This window comes from Penicillium samsonianum (genome assembly GCF_028829775.1).
Source record: "Penicillium samsonianum strain IBT 33392 chromosome Unknown utg000005l_segment0_segment0, whole genome shotgun sequence".
NCBI lineage: Eukaryota > Fungi > Ascomycota > Eurotiomycetes > Eurotiales > Aspergillaceae > Penicillium > Penicillium samsonianum.
This window is the reverse complement of record NW_026643263.1, coordinates 145,480-165,985: the sequence shown is the minus strand read 5'-3', so window position 1 is coordinate 165,985 and position 20,506 is coordinate 145,480. Positions and strand designations below refer to the sequence as shown.

At 48.3% G+C, this 20,506-nt stretch overlaps 10 protein-coding genes across 10 annotated transcripts; 7 read left to right on the top strand and 3 right to left on the bottom strand.

The window, feature by feature from the left end:
• Window positions 1-51: 51 nt before the first annotated feature.
• N7471_008958 (uncharacterized protein) lies at window positions 52-984 on the top strand (the record flags this gene model as incomplete). The annotated part of the gene is made up of 1 exon (XM_057281677.1): window positions 52-984. One exon carries the CDS (start codon window positions 52-54, stop codon window positions 982-984), a length of 933 nt encoding a protein of 310 aa, XP_057132560.1.
• A 1,282-nt stretch (window positions 985-2,266) lies between these two features.
• N7471_008957 (uncharacterized protein) lies at window positions 2,267-2,863 on the top strand (the record flags this gene model as incomplete). Its single annotated transcript, XM_057281676.1, has 4 exons — window positions 2,267-2,313; window positions 2,490-2,583; window positions 2,641-2,723; window positions 2,785-2,863. The coding sequence occupies 4 exons, from the start codon at window positions 2,267-2,269 to the stop codon at window positions 2,861-2,863; spliced, it is 303 nt and encodes a 100-aa protein (XP_057132559.1).
• An 863-nt stretch (window positions 2,864-3,726) lies between these two features.
• N7471_008956 (uncharacterized protein) lies at window positions 3,727-7,267 on the top strand (the record flags this gene model as incomplete). Its single annotated transcript, XM_057281675.1, has 5 exons — window positions 3,727-3,815; window positions 3,871-4,694; window positions 4,755-4,789; window positions 4,856-6,927; window positions 6,988-7,267. 5 exons carry the CDS (start codon window positions 3,727-3,729, stop codon window positions 7,265-7,267), a joined length of 3,300 nt encoding a protein of 1,099 aa, XP_057132558.1.
• Window positions 7,268-8,482: 1,215 nt separating this feature from the next.
• N7471_008955 (Major facilitator superfamily domain general substrate transporter) lies at window positions 8,483-10,530 on the top strand (the record flags this gene model as incomplete). Its single annotated transcript, XM_057281674.1, has 4 exons — window positions 8,483-8,733; window positions 8,788-9,058; window positions 9,130-9,472; window positions 9,599-10,530. 4 exons carry the CDS (start codon window positions 8,483-8,485, stop codon window positions 10,528-10,530), a joined length of 1,797 nt encoding a protein of 598 aa, XP_057132557.1.
• Window positions 10,531-11,327: 797 nt separating this feature from the next.
• Window positions 11,328-11,693, bottom strand: N7471_008954 (chitinase; the record flags this gene model as incomplete). The annotated part of the gene is made up of 1 exon (XM_057281673.1): window positions 11,328-11,693. One exon carries the CDS (start codon window positions 11,691-11,693, stop codon window positions 11,328-11,330), a length of 366 nt encoding a protein of 121 aa, XP_057132556.1.
• A 129-nt stretch (window positions 11,694-11,822) lies between these two features.
• N7471_008953 (chitinase) lies at window positions 11,823-12,356 on the bottom strand (the record flags this gene model as incomplete). The annotated part of the gene is made up of 1 exon (XM_057281672.1): window positions 11,823-12,356. One exon carries the CDS (start codon window positions 12,354-12,356, stop codon window positions 11,823-11,825), a length of 534 nt encoding a protein of 177 aa, XP_057132555.1.
• Window positions 12,357-13,050: 694 nt separating this feature from the next.
• N7471_008952 (uncharacterized protein) lies at window positions 13,051-13,914 on the top strand (the record flags this gene model as incomplete). Its single annotated transcript, XM_057281671.1, has 1 exon — window positions 13,051-13,914. The coding sequence occupies one exon, from the start codon at window positions 13,051-13,053 to the stop codon at window positions 13,912-13,914; it is 864 nt and encodes a 287-aa protein (XP_057132554.1).
• A 669-nt stretch (window positions 13,915-14,583) lies between these two features.
• On the top strand, window positions 14,584-15,680 carry N7471_008951 (LysM peptidoglycan-binding domain-containing protein; the record flags this gene model as incomplete). The annotated part of the gene is made up of 3 exons (XM_057281670.1): window positions 14,584-15,082; window positions 15,261-15,371; window positions 15,424-15,680. 3 exons carry the CDS (start codon window positions 14,584-14,586, stop codon window positions 15,678-15,680), a joined length of 867 nt encoding a protein of 288 aa, XP_057132553.1.
• Window positions 15,681-17,151: 1,471 nt separating this feature from the next.
• Window positions 17,152-19,443, top strand: N7471_008950 (alpha-L-arabinofuranosidase A; the record flags this gene model as incomplete). Its single annotated transcript, XM_057281669.1, has 8 exons — window positions 17,152-17,271; window positions 17,323-17,772; window positions 17,822-17,938; window positions 18,003-18,192; window positions 18,248-18,667; window positions 18,724-18,878; window positions 18,930-19,037; window positions 19,099-19,443. 8 exons carry the CDS (start codon window positions 17,152-17,154, stop codon window positions 19,441-19,443), a joined length of 1,905 nt encoding a protein of 634 aa, XP_057132552.1.
• A 165-nt stretch (window positions 19,444-19,608) lies between these two features.
• N7471_008949 (uncharacterized protein) lies at window positions 19,609-20,301 on the bottom strand (the record flags this gene model as incomplete). Its single annotated transcript, XM_057281668.1, has 1 exon — window positions 19,609-20,301. One exon carries the CDS (start codon window positions 20,299-20,301, stop codon window positions 19,609-19,611), a length of 693 nt encoding a protein of 230 aa, XP_057132551.1.
• Window positions 20,302-20,506: the final 205 nt, after the last annotated feature.

Genomic DNA, 20,506 nt, shown 5'->3' with positions numbered 1-20,506 from the left:
AACCCGTCATTCTCAGCATCCGCTCCCCCAACCACCTCCTTCCGCTACCCAATGCCCCGCAGTAACCTCCACTATGATTCAGTGGAGATGAAACCCTTCGACTCCATCGACAGCAATAACCCGGCAACACAGCGCTCTCGTGCCGCGCGCCGCACCAAAGAGCAAATCGCACAGGCTGCGCGCCCTATTGCCCCAAAAGTCGAGTCCATCGAAAGCAGCATGTCCCAGCTCGACAACCACACGATGCTCCGCATCTCCTCAGCAGACGGCACAACAAAGGAAGTCGCCGCCATCCCAAAGGCTTCAGTGCGGCGACCCCCGCGACCAAAGACATACTGTCGCATCTGCACGGACCATCCAGACGGCTTCCACGGCGAGCACGAGCTCCGCCGCCATATCGAGCGCGTGCACGCTTCCGTCCGCACAGTCTGGGTCTGCAACGATATCTCGCCTGGCAAGTACTTCCTTGCGAACTGCAAGGCTTGTCGCAATGGGAAGCGCTACGGCGCCAATTATAATGCTGCTGCGCATCTGCGCCGTACGCATTTCAATCCCTGTGAGCGGGGCCGTGGCGGGCGTGGGAAAGATAGTGAAAAGCGCGGTGGGAAGGGGGGAGGTAATCAGCCTGGCATGGATGTCTTGAAACATTGGATGATTGCCGCTGAGGAAGTCACCGATGAGGCGGCTGGCGGTGGCTCCAACTCGAGGCTTCTGATTCGGAATCCTAGTCGTGTTTCGACTAGGGACCCTGGATATCAGCTTGCTGTTGCTGCCTGTCGCTTGGTTGACGGTCAGCCTTCCTATGTTGTGCAGTCAGCTCTGCTGAAGGAGTCTGACCAATTCCCCGATTTTCCTGATGCGCCGTTTGAGTTCGATTTTGAGCTGGACCTTGATCTCGACCTCGACATTGAGGAGTCGATGGGTTCCCCATTCTCCGGTTCACAGTCATCATGCATGCCTGATATTGACTCGTATGTCAAGTGAGCGCTCGTAGTCTGTTTCCATCTTTTGTCTCTTCTTTGTGTGTTCTTTTGCGACTGTTTGTCCAGAACACCGTTTGATCGGGTTCGTGTATTGTACTTTGGGATGTGGGTAATGGTCAGTTTCCGGGGTTAGTGCCATGTGGGGATTGGATCTTCTTTTGGACATGGATATATTTTGGGAGTGAGATAATGGCGTTCGGTGGAGACCAGTACTCACGAACTAGGGCGTACTGACAGTGATGAGAAGCTTGAAGCTCGAACTAATCTTTCGATAATAATGGAACTTGAAACGTGCCACAATGTTACAATGAGAAAAACCCGAGACATTCAAGTTCGGAATTCAGCCTTGTAGCTGAGTAGTTGGTACAAGCATCAGAGTGTTCCATGGTATGAGGGCCCATGTACCAGGTACTGTCCAGGCAGCAACAATACAGGCGGTCAACTGCCAAGAGGCCTGGGCAGCGAACCAATGCTGTGAGTGGCTGACCACCTCCGGAAGTGGGGGCCAGTGTGACCCGGTGGCTGGCTCTCCAACCAATGGAATGCCACCCAAGGAATGCAATTTGTGGCTGACTGCGTTAGTCGGCGATAGGGCTGGCAAACTGTGGCTGACAGAACTTTGTAGGTCATACTGTGGCCTAAGTACTCGATGGGTACCTACATTCTTTCCTAGCATCCACTATGAGGTACTGAGATGTAATTGTTCCTAGGGTTTGTTAGTATGAAATGAATGTATTGGCTTGCAAATAATCACTCATACCCCAAAATAGAAGTAAAAAAAGCCCAGAATCAATGTTCACTAACAAACTCGGCCGGTGTGGAGAAGGAGGAGAAAGGGGGAAAGACGAAAAGGTACTTCGGAGGTACCTCAGCCCTGAATTCTTGGCAGACAAACTCTCCTATCGGGCGCACCGGCAAAGTACCTCTCAAGTACCCCAATAATTTCCTTCTCACCTGCAATACAACGTCCAGAAAGTGAGTTACCTAACTTTTTCTCCTTCCTTCTGACACTCTTAACCTCCCATCTTCACCAACCTCACCTCCTTTTTCTCTTTTCCATCACTTCACTCGCTTATCCCGGTGGCTCATCACAGCCTCCCCCTTTCCACCAATCTCCGTCTTTGCCTTGTCCCAGGTACGTGGGTTTAACCGTTGTGGCGGTCATTCCTCCACTGTTGACCCTAGTCTCATCACATCAAGGCGCCGCAAGGCCCTATACTGTTGGTTGTTATCAAGTCGCTAATTCGTTCTGGCTCGATTTTAGACGATTATCTCCCGTCGCCATGTCCTATGCGCAGCAGCCTCCACAACACGGATATCCCCAACCGGCGTAAGTCATATCCTGATCACCTTTGCCCGTGAGATCGGCGGCAACTGTATCATATCGAGTTTCCCAAGATGTGCTTATGTGCGCTTTCCGACCGCGGGAAATCGATGCCTGGTCCACAGCGAACTCAAATCTTGCTTGCTCTTTCGAACATGGTTCTGATCAATCTTCAAATGCAGTTACGGTGGTGGATACCCACAGGAAGGTTACCCCCCTCAACAGGGCTACGCACCGCAGGGCTATCCTCCGCAGGGCTACCCCCCGCAGCAGCAGGTTAGTCTTGATATCGATAACACTCGCAATATACATACCATACTAACCGTTTCATAGGGGTACTACCCTCCACAAGCACCCCAACAAACTGCACCACCACCACAAGAGCAGAAATCTGAGAAGGGATGTCTCATGAGTTGGTAAGTATCCATGTTGTCATGGAAAGTCGGAAAAACGCTAATGTGAGCTTTTTCCTTTCAGTCTGGCCGTGATGTGTTGTTGCTTCTTGTGCGAAGAGGGTTGTGAATGTTGCGTTGATTGCTGCGAGATGTGCTGCTAAGCCCTACGATCAATGACATCGACGATACCTTTCTTCTTGCTGGCGTTAGATTTCTCGATACGTGCCGCAACGTTCTGGGACAGACTTGCACTCTTCGAATTACGATAATTTTTTGTCTCTGTTTATTCACGCCTTTTTTTTTTTCCCTAAAAGGTACATTTATTTGGCAGGCTCAAACTAGCTTCAGCATTGTTCATTGCAATCATGAGTTAATTTGATTCGTATTGGCTTGCAAAGATTCCCATGTCTTGCTTATTACATATATCTATGTGTGTCAAATGAATGCAAAATCGAGTCTAATAAAATCGTCTGATAAAATAATATCAGCTTTATCAGTGTTACACCAGATCTAAGGGAGAGTTTTCATCTCATTTTTGCTCGTACAGGCCCTGAACATGTTCTTCATTAACGCCCCTGCAGATCTTAGCTTTACTAAATTCCTATCAGAGATCGAGCTTGACAAAATAAATTGCTTGCTTATATTCTTCGAATAATTTTGAAACAAATTATTTATAGAAATCGAGGCGCATCGCTCGGAGACGGTACTAGAAAAGCTAGCTTCACTAGTGATTGGCAGCCAGGTAATCTCTAGCCTGTACCTAGGTAGCTAAGCGCCTTGCTCTACGCATCACCATGTTGGCAACTACAAGGCCTTAACAGAAAAGTCTGTTTAAATGGTCATTAATTTCACCCTTATTTTTCTCCCTCTATATCAAGAAAAAAACCTAACATATATGAGTATTCCTATGGCTACGAAAAGCACGATCGGACCAAGTCCACTAAACGCCAATGGACTATGCCTCCTATCCCTGGATGGCGGTGGTGTGAGAGGGCTGTCAAGCCTCTTAATATTAAAGGATGTTATGACACAACTCAACTCCGAGCGTGAGGGTGGTCAACTGCTAAAGCCTTGTGATGTCTTCGACCTGATCGGAGGTACAAGTACAGGAGGGTGTGTATTATGAAGAGATTAATAAAAGCTGGGCTGACATATGACACATATTTAGACTCATTGCTATAATGCTAGGACGGCTGGAAATGGGTATCGACGAGTGCATCCTTGCATACACTGAATTGATGGAATCGGTCTTCAGCGAGAAAATGAACAATGTTCCAGTTGACTGGTCTGGGAATATCAAGTCACAGTACGACAGCAAGAAACTCAAAAGAGCGATTGAAAATGTCATTAGGCGTGTTGGTCTATCTCCAGCCGACCTGATGGATGATGGAAAGCCCCGTCGCTCCAAAGTTTTTGTCTGCACAACCTCCAAAGACACATTACAAGTCACACGACTTCGAAGCTATTCTGTACCGAATGAGAACACGTTACCGGCGACCATTTGCGAAGCAGGCTTGGCAACATCCGCTGCAACAAGATATTTTGACCCGGTGTCGATCGGAAATCGCCAATTTGTTGATGGTGCATTCGGCGCCAACAATCCCATTGAAGAAGTAGAGGAAGAAGCGGCTGATATTTGGTGTACCACAAGCCGAGACCTGAAGCCATTGGTAAAATGTTTCCTTTCGATTGGCACAGGAAACCCTGCCCAAGTCTCTATTGATGACAATGTGCTCAAGTTTCTCTCAAAGACATTGGTCAGAATGGCAACTAAACCCGAGAGCACCGAGCGTCGCTTTATGGCTCGATGGAGCAATGAGGTAAAGGAAAAACGTTACTTTCGGTTCAATGTTGAGCAGGGACTGCAGCAAGTTCACATGACGGAGTTTGAGAAGCAGAGCGTCATTGAGTCTGCGACATATGCCTATCTGCATCAATCCTCCCAGAAAGCTTGGGTCCGTGATTGCATCCTGAAACTTTCAGGCAAAGAGGGTAATTCTTGATTTCGAATAATATGTACATCATGTCAATGACGACACTAACAACTTATAGGAAAGACTGATGTTGACTTTGAAACAACCATGCGGGTAAGGCCTCAAGGAGCCCCCTATTGAGCAAGACCTTCCGTCAACCCGATACTGACCAGTAGACAGGAGTTTCAATCTCGAGTTGTTCGCAATCGAATCTTGCAAACAATACATCCATTAAGCAACCATGCTCCAACCAGGGTCCCATCCTGGGTTGTTCCTTTCGAGAGAAACTCCCGATATGTTGACCGGGAGGTGGTGGGAAAAGTAAAAAGAAGATTGTTTATTAACAACAAATGGGAGAGGATTGCCATATTTGGTCTTGGAGGAGTTGGCAAGACTCAGATTTCTTTGGAGCTTGCATATCAAACAAGAGAGTTGTATCCAGATTGTGCCATCTTCTGGATCCCTGCCGTTGATATGGAAAGCCTTCAGCATGCTTACCAGACGGTGGCGGATCAACTTGGAATTGTCCTTGCTGACCCCAATGAGGATGTGAAAAGTCTGGTGAAAAGTCACCTCAGCAAACCAAGTGCCGGAAGATGGCTGCTGATTTTTGACAATGCTGATGAGATCAATATGTGGATCGAAAGCAAAGATTTCACAACAGGCAGACTCAAGGAATACCTTCCTGCGAGTAACCAAGGTGCCATTGTCTTCACGACTAGAAGCAATAGAGTCGCGCAGTACCTCGCAGATACAGATATCATTGAGATTCCTGAGATGGATGAGCACAAGGCGACCGACGTTTTACGAAACTCTTTGGTCGAAAAGAACCTGCTGCAGGACATCAACAGTACCCAAAAGCTCCTCAGCCGGTTAACGTTTCTCCCTTTGGCCATTGTTCAGGCTGCTTCATTCATCAACGAAAACAGAATGACCCTCACAAAATACGTTGAGCTTTTGGACGGGCAAGAGCAGAGTGCCATCGACCTGTTGAGCGAAGATTTTGATGACAAAGGTCGATACAAAAGCATTCGCAATCCTGTTGCGACTACATGGCTTACATCCTTTGAGCAAATTCAAAGGCAGAATCCCTTGGCTGCTGACTATCTCTGCTTCATGGCCTGCCTTAAAGAGAAGGATATCTTGATCTCGTTCTTTCCTCCAGCATCAAACGTCGAACAGCAAAAAGCGATTGGTGTCCTCAGCTCTTATTCCTTCGTACGCGTGAGGCATGAAGGATCTCGCCTCGATATGCATCGTTTGGTTCATCTTGCAACAAGAAACTGGCTACAGTCAATCGGCTCACTGCGGGCGTGGCAATTGTATGTATTGAATTGGTTAGCTGCGCACTTCCCCCTGGTTGACCAATCGAATCGGAGTCAATGGCGAGCAGCAATACCTCATGCTCTCCAGATACTCAGTCTCACGGCGAGCGAAAATCAGCTTCCTGCCAGAGCCCATGTTTTAAACGCGGTAGCCATATGTCTCATCAAGGACGGAAGATACAGAGAAGGTGAGAAGCTTTTCAGTGAAGCTCTCGAAATTTCAGAGACACTTCATGGCCCTGAAAATCCATTTACACTAGCTGTTGGTAGCGGACTGGTTGGTAGCTACTCGCTTCAAGGCAAGTCAGCGAAAGCGATCAAACTATGCGAGGAGATACTAGAAAAGAAGACAAAGCTTCATGGTTCTGAGAGCCTCGAAGCTACTCGTGCTATTCTCCGCTTATCGTGCGTATACCGCGAGAATGGTGATCATTACAAAGCTCAAGAGCTTTGCAGGAAAGCCATCCCACACTTCCTCAAAGCCCTTGGTCTAGTCTCTGATGAGACAATGGATGCGATCTTTATCCTGGTCATGGCCTATATCTTCTATGGACAGTTCTCGGATGCGACGGAATTATCTTTACAATCATTGGATATCAACAAAAAGGTATTTGGGGCAGACCATCCTCGAACGGTCGGGATTATAGTCGGAATGGCTCGGATGTACATGGAGCAATGGCGGCTAAAAGAGGCCGAAGCGCTGATAACAGAAGCAATTGAGATCCTTAAGCGCATATATGGGCCTGAACATCCTGAAACAATCTCGACAATGATGTTGCTAGCTAGGGCATGGGAGTATCAGGGTCAATACAAACAGGCCATTGTCATGCAGACAGAGTGTATTCGGATCAGTAGTCAATTGCATGGTTCAGATCACTGGGTTACCCAGATGTATCGCACAGAATTGGAGGAATTGATGAACCCCAAGTGAGTTTCTCGTTACTGCATTGGAATTATGGACATGAGGTACTGACATGGTTGTACAAGAACACTCAATTCCTTCATGATAAAGCATTGGACTTACTTCCGCCGTGCGCACATGATGAGAGACCGGAGGGCCCGGTATCCCAAAGTCCAAGTATTGGGTCGCTGGGTTTCGCGACCGGCAAAAAGTGACCCCTTGCTTCGCGAAATCCAGGAAGCAGTGGAAGGTCTGACCATAGAAAGACAGGTTTCGAATGGTGCAGCCACTCTAGTTGATGGCCAGACAGCCGAAAAAGATCCTTTGACGGGACCATTCCAACAACCCTCCCAATCATCTGTTTGAGGGCGGAAATCGGTCCAAGCTGGGGGTTTTCTCCATGCGACGTTCTCACTTTGGTCCAAATTAAACCTCACTTTGTATATAGTTGAAGATAAGAATGCGAATAAGAAGCAAGCTATATATTTAGTCATTGAAATATGCTTCCAATTGGTAAGAAGAAAATCCTTCGAGCAATCTTTGACAGTGCCCTTCAAGGAGTTGCTTTTACGTCTAGTGACTTGGTGGTCTTGAGTCATGCGTATCCCACACCATAACCATACTTATTGTCTCCAAATACTGACGGCAAAAGAAATCATTGCCCATCAGTAAGAATTAGTACAATCAATAGAGTAATCTGGACCCGTTGCGGAACATTTCGCCATGACCGCATCTCCACCCGCGAGCCCTCGGACGAAACGATTTAAGTGGTTAGCTGGTCCGAAATTATTGCCTAAACGAGGGCTGCACCGCCCGCTTTGCTATATTGGGTTGGCATGTAGAGCACCCGAATCAACCTTGATTTGCGCGAATCTCAATTCTGATTGATAGAGATTTCCTTAGTTCATAAGGTGAACCAACAAGCAGCAATGACAGTTAAATCTCGACTATCACTTCTAGAAATCAAGCAAGCTTCAGAACAAGCTCAAAACAACACCGGTTGACCAGACGAATATCTCGGTTGATTATACCCGGGGTCCGGCCCAAATCATATAACAAGAGAATTTTCCCGGAATCGATCCGAGTATCTGGATTTCTTGCGCGACAAGCGAGACAATTGAGGTAGTTCCATGATTTATGACCGGAAAGACGAGGAAGTACCCACAGTTAATATAGAATTCTGGAAGCCAAGAGGCCAAGCGAAGCTTGAAACCAAAGCTGCAAAGCTTAGTGTGGATGGCGCTTACCTGTTATGGCTTAGTGCTCGCTAGATAAGATGAGGGCGACATCTGATTAGATCTGACCTTTTCGCTGATATTTCTCGGTGGGTCAAGCGCCAGGCTAGCAGCCCTGGCATTGATGATGAGTGGATGCAATAATTTCACAAAATCCCCGCTAGAGACCGCGAAAAGCCCCCGATTTTGGTATGTGGATCACAACACCGCGTGGTCTTTTAAGACTTTTTTGGTCTCCTATCCGACCTGTGCCGATCTCGGGAGTTTGTATACTATAAGTGCCATGGGGGTCCCATTATTTCCGAGCCTGCACTGAGCGCTTGTTTGATTTTACCTCGTCTTGAACATGGGTGTCCATCTTTTGGTCCGAAGGGCCCGAACAGTCTTCAGCCGCATGGCGGCTCCTGACGCTGGAAGCTCAGTTGAAACATCTGCAGTGGGTGGAACAACCGTCGAGGAAAGCAAGAGAGATCCTGCATCCGATAGTGAAGTTCAACAGCCGGAAGTGCCGGCGGAAGACCTCCAGCATGGTGTCAGGGATATCGAGGCCATCACCATGACCTGGTCTAAGCGAACCTTGATTCTGGTTTTTATCAAGTAAGCCTTTTACCCGTGATTGGCTTGAACAATTGCTAAAACAGTTGATTATAGTATCTGGTTCCTATACTTCGTCAACGCCTTCCAGTCCTCGGTTTTCTCCAGCTTGAGCCCCTATGTCTCCAGTTCTTTCACGGCTCACTCGCTGTCCGGTGTGCCTACTGCACTTGCCGATGCTTTCGCAGCAGCAATTTATATCCCTGTCGGAAAGATGATGGACACCTGGGGCCGTGCGGAGGGATTCCTGCTGATGACATGCTTCGCTACCTTGGGATTGATTCTGTTGGCCTCTTGCAACAGCTTTGCCATCTACTGCACTGCATACGTAAGACCACCATCGGTGCTCATCGTAACACCCCAGCAATCTTGCTTTGAAAATTCTGACATCTCGATTAGGTCTTTTATAATATCGGATTCAGTGGTATGGAATATGCCATTGATGTGATGACGGCCGATGCCTCCAAATTGAAGAACCGAGGACTGGCATTTGCATTTACCTCTTCACCATACATCATTACCGCATTTGCCGGAGCGAAAGTAGCAGATGAGTTCTACTATCAGGTCAGCTGGCGATGGGGCTTGGGCTGTTGGGCTATTATCTTCCCTATCGTGGCGGCGCCTTTGTACTTCATGCTCAAGACCAATCTTCGCAAAGCGGAAAGAGAAGGTCATCGGATCCAGGAAAAGAGTGGTCGCACATTTTTGCAAAGTGTCTGGTATTGGACTATGCAGTTTGATTGTGAGTATCGCCTTTCTCTATTATCTTGGTCCTACATATGTCACGTCAGTTGTACACTATCAGCACGACTTTCCAACTTCAAACCATTTGGTTCTCGTTCTTCAAACAAAGACTAATCTCGAATAGTGCCCGGCGTTTTTCTGTTTACCGCTGGACTGGTCCTTTTCGAACTTCCTTTCGATATCGCGAGCGAAGCGCCCAAGGGCTGGGGCACGGGTTATATCATCGCCATGCTTGTCGTCGGATTCTCGATGCTCTTTCTCTTCGCTATATACGAAAAGTGGGTGGCTCCGGCGCCTTTACTCAATATTGTCTTCCTCACCGACCGAACCGTTATTGGTGCCTGTCTTTTGGATGCTACCTATCAGCTATCTTACTACTGCTGGAACAATTACTACACCTCATTCCTACAGGTGGTTAACGGCTTGACAATTGCTGAGGCTGGATATGTGAGCAACACATTCGATGTCGTGTCAGGTGTTTTACTTCTCTTCGTTGGCTGGGCTATCCGAAAGACCGGTCGTTTCAAGTGGCTGTTATACATCTCTGTTCCGCTTTATATCTTTGCTCAGGGATTGATGATCTACTTCCGTAAGCCTGGTATGGGCGTCGGATACCAGATCATGTGCCAGATTTTCATTTCGATCGGCGGTTCGATCTTTATTATCGTTGAGCAGATTGCCATTTTGGCCGCTGTCGATCACCAACACGTTGCTGCTGCATTGGCTTTGTTGAACGTCGTTGGTACTATCGGCGACTCCGCCGGTTATACTATTTGCACAGCTATCTGGACCAATACCTTTCCCAAGGCTCTTGCGGAATACCTCCCAGAATCAGCCATGTCAAACTTTGAGAACATTTACGAAGATATCACTTGGCAGACTAGCTATCCAATGGGGAGCGAGGTACGACTGGCCATTCAGAAAGCTTATGGGTATGCTGAAGTCCGTATGCTTTCGGCTGGTTTGGGTGTCATGGCTCTGGCCATTGCCTGGACCATCTTGATCCGAGATATTGATCTCAAGAAGACCGCCCAGGTCAAGGGGACTGTCTTCTAAGAATCATTGGACAAGACAGCATTGATGTCCTGTTGGATATCTGACTGCGCATATCGTACCGTTCGTGTTCTTCCATCCTCCACCTGATCTGGTCGAGGCGCAGTCTACTCAGCCCTGCGACCAGCCGGGCTCCATCTTGGCGTTTGTCATCGCTAAAACAACCCTCTTCCAACAATACATATGTAATAAATATAAGAATGTCCTAGGTTCTCCAAGAAGAGTTTCATGTTTCTGGACACATAGTATCAATCACCCCAGGCAATTTCCGACAATACCTTCCTCTAATCTTGGTGCACGGTCTCGACGGAAACAGATAAAGCTCAATAGCCAACAGCGAAAAAATGACTCGAGTTTTGTGTGGTCTACTAGCAAGGGCGCACATCATATCGGGTCTCACTCTGCAGATGTTTGCCATGATGGCCAGCGGACCGCACATGGACCATAGCTTAGCACGTCCCCATACCCCATGGGAGGTCGTGCTCCGCCCATGTCTCGATGGTCGTTAAATACTACTACAACAACAACAACAACTTAGCATCGGCAACTTCGGCAACTTCGGCCGGTATAGGTGGTGTACCCTTACTGATATAGATGACTATATCTTTAAATATATTCTTACATCTAGTCTAGCCCTAGGTATTCTTATTAAATGAGCTGATTTCGTCGTTAGTCAAAATATTAGCGGCGCTAATAGTGGAATAGCTCTCGCCTTCGACGATAGTAGCTATAATATAAGACCTATCATCGTTTTGTTTCGGACGGAAATCGGGCATGGTACCAGAGGAGCAACAGACATGCTATCTAGGCTGCACTTTAGAACAGAATCCTTTGTCGGAATTATACTTGGTGAAATCGGCACCTGATATGCTGCACCTTGTGGCCAATACAGCACATGAATCGTTTTCTTGAACCTTCTCGGTTCGGCACTCAGCACGATCGGATAGAATGCTCTTGACCCAGCGCTTAAGAGCGCGAGACTTGACTGCGGCGATTGAGGATATAGAGGCAGTGGCATTTCTAGCCTTGATGGAAGATAGCTGAGGTGCCGTGAATTGGGCAGTGGCGGTGAAGTTGATGGCATGGCCAAACTTAAGACACTCAGCATTAGACCAAGACTCTAAGGCGGTTTGAATCGCTCTAAAGGTCCCATTGCTCAAAGCCATGAAGCCAAAAACATGCTGAGAGTCAGAGTCAGGACCACATAGCTACATGGCCAGAGAGTCGCGACGTCCATCAAAACCATACGAGTCATCCTAAAGTTCTTCAAGAGCAACATAACTAATACCTTAGCTTTACAGACCATTGCTAATGTAGAGACTAGCTATAACACCGCCAAACTCAGTATAGAGCATGGTGGTCTTGCTAAGTGAAGCGTGTCCGTTGGCGACATAGTCGCGCATTTGTCTGACCAAAGAGCGGTGGTTGGACTCGGTGCCCTCTAAGGAAGAAGACCTCCAGCCAATTTCGTAGTTGACCGGGTGCTCCTTTGCAGCATGCAATGAAGCAGCCTTGACCTTCACCTCGTCGGTCCGATCATCGCCATAGGAAGTGCAGGCGAAGATGAGGTGATGAGACTCGGCATCATCCACGTTGTCGTAAAGGTTGAAGGCGTAGAGTATACTTTGCTTGCAACTAGCAAGCTGGTCCATGCTATGATAATCCGACCACTTGGAGGGATTGGGTCCTGAGACCACACATCGCTCAGGACAGACCGCGTTGAATCCTTGATAGCCGGGACTAGCGCCCAGCCTGGATGGTGTCGGTCCAGAGACAATTCCGGCGGACACCAGCAGGCTGACCGCTGCGCCGCTCCAGAAAGGAGCCATATTTATGGCTTGTCAAACGAAAAGGAAATCCAAAGAGTGTATCCGAATTGAAAAAGAAAAGTTTATAAATTTGCAAAAGAATGACTGGTTCGAGAGGACTGTGAGGCCAGTAGTCTCGAGGACGGTTAGAGAGCGTAAGACCACAATCAAACTACAGAGACGGCCCAACAGCAGCAATATAAATGTATCCTGTCTGCTACGGCCCGAATCCAACCGAGAGTAGACTATCACGGATCGCACACCGTGCTCCGGTAATGCTAGTGAATACGAAATATGAATCTCTGCTTGAGGGGCCGAGTGTTTCAGGTGGACCTTCCTCATCCGGGTCGTTTGGAAGGCTCTCATCAGATCACTTTGCCAAGTGTTGACTACTACTAGCGGGTAGTTGATAAAGCCGCTAAGCCCCTAGGCTGATCTCCGTGTTGGATCCGCCCCGAAGAGACCGCTAGACCCTGCTTTTGTCTTGTTTTTTTTTGTTTTTTTTTGGGTGCCCACTTACTGGAGCAATGTCGCTTCCCGGCGCTATTGGTTATTTAGCCACGCCCTTGATCCTTGATATTTTTTAAAATCTTCATTGCTCTTTCATTCTCCCAACTCGCCATCTTTCTTACCTTACTTCATTCGGTAATCTTTTGTTTTGGCCCCTTTGCTATCAGCATTGATCCTCCCTATGATCTTGCCCCACCAGCTCAACATGTTCAGTTTCAAGGCGTGCCTGCTGGCACTCAGCCTGGTGGTCAACTTGGCGACCGTGAATGCGACAGGGTTGGGCCTCGCGGAAATCGACCTCGTGTTTCCGCGTAACGACACGTTTGAGCCCATGCAACTCATGCCTATCGTCTTCGCTGTTAAGAACAATCCGGCCTTTCAGCAGATAAACCCTTCTATGACATATAGGGCGGGCTTGTTACACCGGGGAAAGGGGAAGAATTCCACCTTTTTACCCCTACAGCCACTTTCTACGGATGATCTAGTCGACAACAAAACAGAGACACAGTTCGTGCACTTTGGTATCGCCAATCAATTCAACACGGAAAACACCTGGGAATTCGGATGGTCAATGAGCTGGTCTAACTGCTCCACATCCGACAACGGCACCGACTACGACAATGCCCATACACGAAATGATGTAGCCGGTTTCCATGAACGATACTACAACGTCTATCAGAGTATCATCTTCACCACCAAAAAAGGGGGCCGTCAGGCGAACCTGACTACCCTCACTACCGACGAGGAGTGTGGCAAAACTCCGGCGTTTGCCTTTGATGTAATCCAGACCCTCACCATCCCCACAGAAACTTTCCCTGGTCAAAGCGACGAGGGGGCCCCGAAATGTGCTCTTCTCGCAAGCCCCGCACCCACTCCCAGTCCTTGCAAAGCTAGCGTGGCGCCCGAAGCGGCCTCGAGCATCTCCTCGAGTTTGATTAGTCATGAATGCACCGCTGCGACTCCTGCTGTGAGCTGCCCGCCCAAAACCGATGGGGCCGTTCGCAGTCTAGGTCAGGCGGCATGGTCGATCGCTGCTGCTGCCTGGCTTTTGTGCAGCATATTTTGTTAGTAGATGTGACCCTGAAGTTTGGCTCGGGCACCCACCATGACCTTGCTGTACCTTGCCCGAACATGTGCGAAACAATCTGAGACATGCATCCATGGCTCCTTACTGATCTAAATCTCCCACGGGGCTTTGATTGGTCAGATATGACTGCCAAGGTCCGACCCGCCGCCTTCCGCCCCCAACTTCGGCGGATCGGCAAGCCTCAACAGCCATGATCTAGCCCTATTCGGTCTTTAATATAATGAACGCAGAAAGGTCCATGACGGTGGACTAAATCTTGCAGTGGTCCATAAGAATATTGCGAACTACTTCCGGTGTAATCTTGCTTGCCATCGAGGTATGCATCTAGATACCTGCTCGCCTCTATTGTCCTATCACACAATAGGAACTTGATACTAGTAAGTGTCCAGTGAAGTCTAACGGACACTACTTTCCTTGACACCCGCGGTCTCAACTGAGACATTATCTAGCGGACTCGCGAGACTTGGTGCTAGCAAAAGCAAAGAAAGGAAACTAGAACGTCGTTGAGGCTCTTGTTCGGGTCACCGACATAGGGAAATGTCTCCGAATAGGCATATAAAGGAAAACAAGGGAAGGCACTAAGACTGGTTTTGGTTCAGATCAGCTCTCTTCGCTTCAAATCAACAAAGACTCTCTTTTTTCTACTATACAATGCACACCAAGTCTGCCCTCATCTTGGCCCTCCTCCCGGAGCTGCTGGCTGCTCGCTCTGTTGCCAATGCCCATTCCCGTCGCAGTGTGAGCTGCAGCCTCTCCACGGGTGCTACCGCAGGCGACACGTATGATAGCTTCGCCGGCAATTGGGGTGTTTCAGTAGATGAGCTTAAGTCCCTGAACCCAGGCCTTGACTGCAGCAACTTCGATGGCAGCAAGGAGTACTGTGTGCTCGGCACCGTCGAGGAAGATGAGCCTAGCAAGACCACCACAACTTCCAAGGTGGACAAGACCATCTCTACTTCTACCTCTATGGGGTCCACCCAGCCTCCTAGCACCACTACTGCCAACGACCACGAGCCTACCCAGCCTGGTCTGGCCGATAAATGTGACAAATCTCACTTGGTTGTTGATGGCGATAGCTGTGAAAAAATCCAGAAAGATGCTAGCATCAGCCAAGCGCAGTTCTCCAAGTGGAACCCTTACATCAATGATAGTATGTTTTCACTGCATGGCCGTTTGACTTTGACAAAATCCACTAATCGTGAGTAGAATGTTCCAACCTTTGGCTGGACTACTACTACGTCTGCACCCACGTTCTCGGCGCCGAGACCGTCCCTGCGGACCCCAAGCCCACCGACGATGGCCACCCCACGCTAGCTGGAACTGCCAAGACTGCGACAAATACCATAAGGCTATCTCTGGGGACCAGTGTGATACCATTGAGACCAACAATCAGATCACCGACAAGCAATTCCGCAGCTGGAACCCTGCTATCGATGATAGTACGTATAGCCTACTTTTTCCATCAATGTAACTGACTGACGTGTTATACAGAGTGCTCCAACCTCGTTCTCGTTCTTTTCGTCTGTTTCCATGTTCCTAATGCTTCTAGCACCCATGGACCCATGCTGCAGATGCCCAGCCTCGATCAGAAATGTAAGAAGTACCACAAGGTTGGTGATGGCGAGGGCTGTTATCAAATCAACCAGGATGCTGGCATTACCCTCAGCCAGTTCCGCAAGTGGAACCCCACTGTTGATGCCCAGTGCAGCAACCTCTGGGCTGGTTACTATGTTTGCACTGGTGTATAAGCGGCCTCTGTAACAATCTAAGGAGCAATCGTTAAATCATGGTCGGAGCAAGAACTCTAGTTGATTTTCTAATTTACAAAGAGCTTAGAAGAAAATTGAATCAAAATAAGGGTCCAGTCTTTGATCAGTTTCCTGCGTACTATCAAAAGCTTTGCGTGCTTGTTTCTTTGATCATCACGGATCACTTAATTTGAATATCGGCACAGATCATACTCAAGATAAGAATCGCATTTACGATTTAAAATTCACCGTCTCTCCTAGTCTACTAATCCAAATTATTTATTGTGGTTTGATCACCGCGTTTCTCCAATGGCTTTCGTTCTCGACCAGGACATATAAAATTGAAGAATTGTTTCCATCCGTTTGCGACTGATAAGTATACGCACGATACGGATAAGAAATCCCGACGTGCTAAATATGCAAAGAAAAATCAAAGATAGAAATGTGGGATGTGAATCGGATGTAACATCGTTTCGTGCTCATGATCCAGACTTTGAGTTAAGAGCCCTTCCAAGGAGGGTGATGCCCTTGCCTTTTGGTATTACCCACTAATTTCATTGCAATTTTCTTAAGCAAAGTATAAGCGGCTATTCTAGCTCTCGATACTTTACTCCCTATTTAATTGTACCACTGGCTAAACGTATAGTGATATAAAATTAGATCTTGAAGAACTAATTTAAAGGTCTTGTACAGAGCAATAAAAAACCGGGGTGAGCCAGGCACGGTCCGGGGGAGAGTGGAGGATCGGAGAAAGGGGCGTGGATTTACCCGTCAATCACAACTCAACATCCCCAGTCACGGCGTTGATCAACTACCCCTCAACCGCAGCCAAGTGAGACGCGTCTCTTGTGCGGCACCCATTATCAAATCAACATGAAGAACCGGAAATTGCTTGCAGGTATAAGCCTCGGCGTTTCTCCTGCCAAGATGCTGCTACAGTGTTGCATGACCTCACGCAAGGAGTAGACCATTACAACATAGGTCGGCCTTGCTTATGCCAATGTTTCCTCAGACAGTGTTTACTTGGAGGGACTCCATTCCCTCTTGGTACATGCGCCCCTCATGGAGATTTGCCTAATTGGGAATGAAGTGTCACCATTGCGGTCGCCGTCGGCAGATGATCGTATGCAAAGGTCCTATGCAAAGGAAGAGACCAAGCTATGCTCGTCCAGCCCCTCATGGAGATTTGCCTAATTGGGAAAGAAGTATCGGTATTACGGTCGCTGTCGGCAGATTTTCCTGCACAAAGGAAGAGATCGTGTTATGATCGTCTAACCCCTCAGCCGTCACCTCGATCCATCCGGGTCAATTGGAACACAATGAGGAGCGCGACTAATTATCCGGCATGGCGCGCTGGTTGATTGAGCTGCTTGCATATAAATATCCACAACAGCGCGCCTTTTACTCATACTCCCTGCATTCCGAATAGCATTGGCGAGTTGAACCAGCCAGCTGCGGACTAAACAGCAAAATGCTGCACAAATATCTTATTCTGCCGCTTTTGGCGTCATATGGTGCCGCTGTCACTATTTCGGTAGCGAAATCCGGAGGCAATGCCACATCAGGTCTGCAGTATGGTGCCATGGAAGAGGTATGTTGAGCTTCTTGTCTATTGCAGGATTGGATCTAATTCATGGTCTAGGAAATCAATCACTGTGGCGAAGGAGGTCTCTATGCCGAATTAATCCGCAACAGAGCTTTCCAGGGGAGTACGAAGTTCCCTTCGTCACTGGAGGCATGGTCTGGTGTTGGGGGCTCATCGCTGTCTCTGAAGAACCTGACTGACCCACTGTCAACTGCCCTTCCAACTTCAGTCAATGTCAAGGGTACTGGCACAGCTGGTTTGACTAATGCGGGCTTCTGGGGAATTGATGTCCGCCCCCAGAAGTATACCGGGTCATTCTATGTGAAAGGTTCTTACAAAGGCTCCTTCACAGCCTCTCTCCTTTCTTCCAGCGGAAAAGCTTTGGCCACTGCGAAGATTGCCTCAAAGAGTGTTGCAAACAATTGGGTGCAACATGAGTTTGTTCTTACTCCCAAAGCAAAAGCTGCCAATTCCAACAATACGTTCTCGATCACCTTCGATAGCTCGGTAAGATTCGACATGGAACTTGCCACACACCTTGGCTAATTCTTTTTAGAAAGCATCGAGTGGCTCGCTTGATTTTAATCTGATCAGCTTATTCCCACCCACATGGAATGATCGCCCCAATGGCATGCGGAAAGACTTGATGCAAGCCATGGCTGATATGGGTCCTGTAAGTTGAAGTTCACCTATTGCCCCGAAAACCCCAAGATCCATGATGCTAATAAACTTGATAGAAATTCCTTCGCTTCCCTGGTGGAAACAACCTCGAAGGTGATAGCATCGACGGCCGCTGGAAGTGGAACGAGACCATTGGACCACTCACAGACCGACCTGGTCGTGCAACCACCTGGCAATACCAAGAGACCCTTGGATTGGGCTTGGTTGAGTATATGGAGTGGTGCGACGATCTTGGCATGGAGCCCAGTAAGTGCATAATTTTGCCACGCTTTGTTTTGCCTAGCTGACACGCCCTGTCTAGTCCTGGCGGTTTGGGCTGGACTTGCTCTGAATGGAGAGGTTGTCCCCGAGGCCGACCTTGATTTCTATGTGCAAGACGCCCTCAACGAGATCGAGTTCTTGACCGGCTCTGTGGACACGAAGTATGGTGCTCTACGCGCCAAGGTTGGACACCCAGAGCCTTGGAAGATTCGATATGTCGAGGTTGGAAACGAGGATATGTTGAGCAACGGGCTGGAAACGTACAAGTCATACCGGTTCGCGACATTCAACAAGGCTATCACTGCCAAGTACCCCGATATTCAGGTCCTTACGTCTACTATCGATATGACCATTCCTGGAAAAGCAGGTGGTGATTATCATTTGTATGATGTCCCGGATAACTTCGTCAGCAAGTTCGACATGTTTGATAGTTATACGTCTGAGCATCCTATCCTGCTTGGTAAGTCACTTGATATACCTAGGCATCTGCGAGATCATAAACTAATACATCTCAAGGTGAGATTGCTGTTACTGAGCCCAACAACGGAGTTGGCATCGACTGGTCCAACACCCATTTCGGTCTGTATCCTTGGTGGATCGGCTCCGTTGCCGAGGCCGTGTTCCTTCTTGGTGCCGAGCGTAACGCAGACGCAATTATTGGAACTACCTACGTGAGTTCTCTCGACTTACACCCTACTAGACAAGAACTGATAAAGGAATAGGCTCCCTTCTTGATGAACCTAGACAGCTACCAATGGTCCCCGACCATCCTCTCCTTCAACGCAGACCCTGACCAGACAGCTCGCTCCACTAGCTGGCACCTGTATACCGTATGTTGTACTATTTTCAGACCTCGAGAGAGCACTCCACTGATATGAGACACGAATATAGCTGTTCAACCATAACCTCATGACAAACACCCTCCCATCTACCTCCTCCGACGCCTTCGGTCCTCTGTACTATGCGACAGGTCTAAACAGCAAGACAGACTCGCACATCTTCAAGGCAGCAGTATACAACAGTACATCCGATGTGCCCGTATCACTGACATTCGAGGGTGTTGGCCGTGGCACTAAGGCGGACTTGACCATCCTGACTGCGCCTGACGCAAATGCGGTAAATAAGGTGGGCGGATCGAACATCGTCAACAGCAAGACTACCCAGATCAAGGCTGGCAAGAAGGGCGAGTTCTCTTTCAAGCTGCCGAATCTGAGTATTGCGGTGCTTTCTACTTAGTAATGTATCGAAAATAGTATGCATTAGTTTTAGAACGCCATGCGCATGCATGGCATTACTACAATCAAATATATTGCGTCCGAGTCTCGGAAATAGTTCCTTCAATCCCCGTCGCTTTAATCCCTGTCCTCGCGTCACTCCCGCCAGACCTAAACCAGACAAGCCTCAAGCATCCTGAACCCGAAATTTCTCCGGTGTATCCCCCTGATTCCGCCAATCCGCAGCCTTGAAAGCGTCCAATTCCTTGAGAGCGGAATGAATGCGCCTGAGGTTAGGTACGAAATCCAAATCAATCCGGTACAACAAAGCTTGGTCAACCGTGGGGACCAGTACCACATCCGCCATAGAAACAGTATCTCCAAAGGAGTAAGTCCCCTCCCCGGCCTGTTTCACCAACAGGCTCTCGTAGGCTTGGAATCCATCGGTAAAGGCCTGTTTGACGAATTCATCCCGATCCTCGCTACTCTCACGAATAGCCTTCACCCGCTGTACGATACGGGAGTTGGTGGTAGGTTGTGTATCGATCGCAATGATATTCACAAGGTCGCGCACCTGCACTCGGTCCTGTAACCCGCGAGGGAGAAGCGGAGATGTGTCTGGGAACCTTTCCTCGAAGTATTCCAAGATTGTCATGGATTGGCGGATGATGGTCTTTTCACCGTTGGCACTTGTCACTACCAAAGTGGGCACGCTGGCGCTGGGGTTTGATTGTTTGTATTCGTCCGTTGTGTGCTCTTTGGTGCCGAGATCAATGTAGGAGTATTCAAGAGGGATACCCTTCAGGTGAGCGGCAATTATGATCCGTTGACAGCATGAGGAGCAGAAGTATGAGTAGAGGTGGAAGGTATCGGTATGCATTGTGTTTGAACTGCCGTATCTCGGTATTGATTAGGGTAGAATGGAATGGAGGGAGAGTGGGAGGTTGGATGGTATCATCCAGGTTACCTTCAGTGGGATCAGCACTAGCACTGATCTAGTCAAGTGTGATTTCTTGACTTGACAGCTTACTATGGAGTATTTTGCTACATCCATGGATAGATGGATCAGATATTTGTTAGACTGT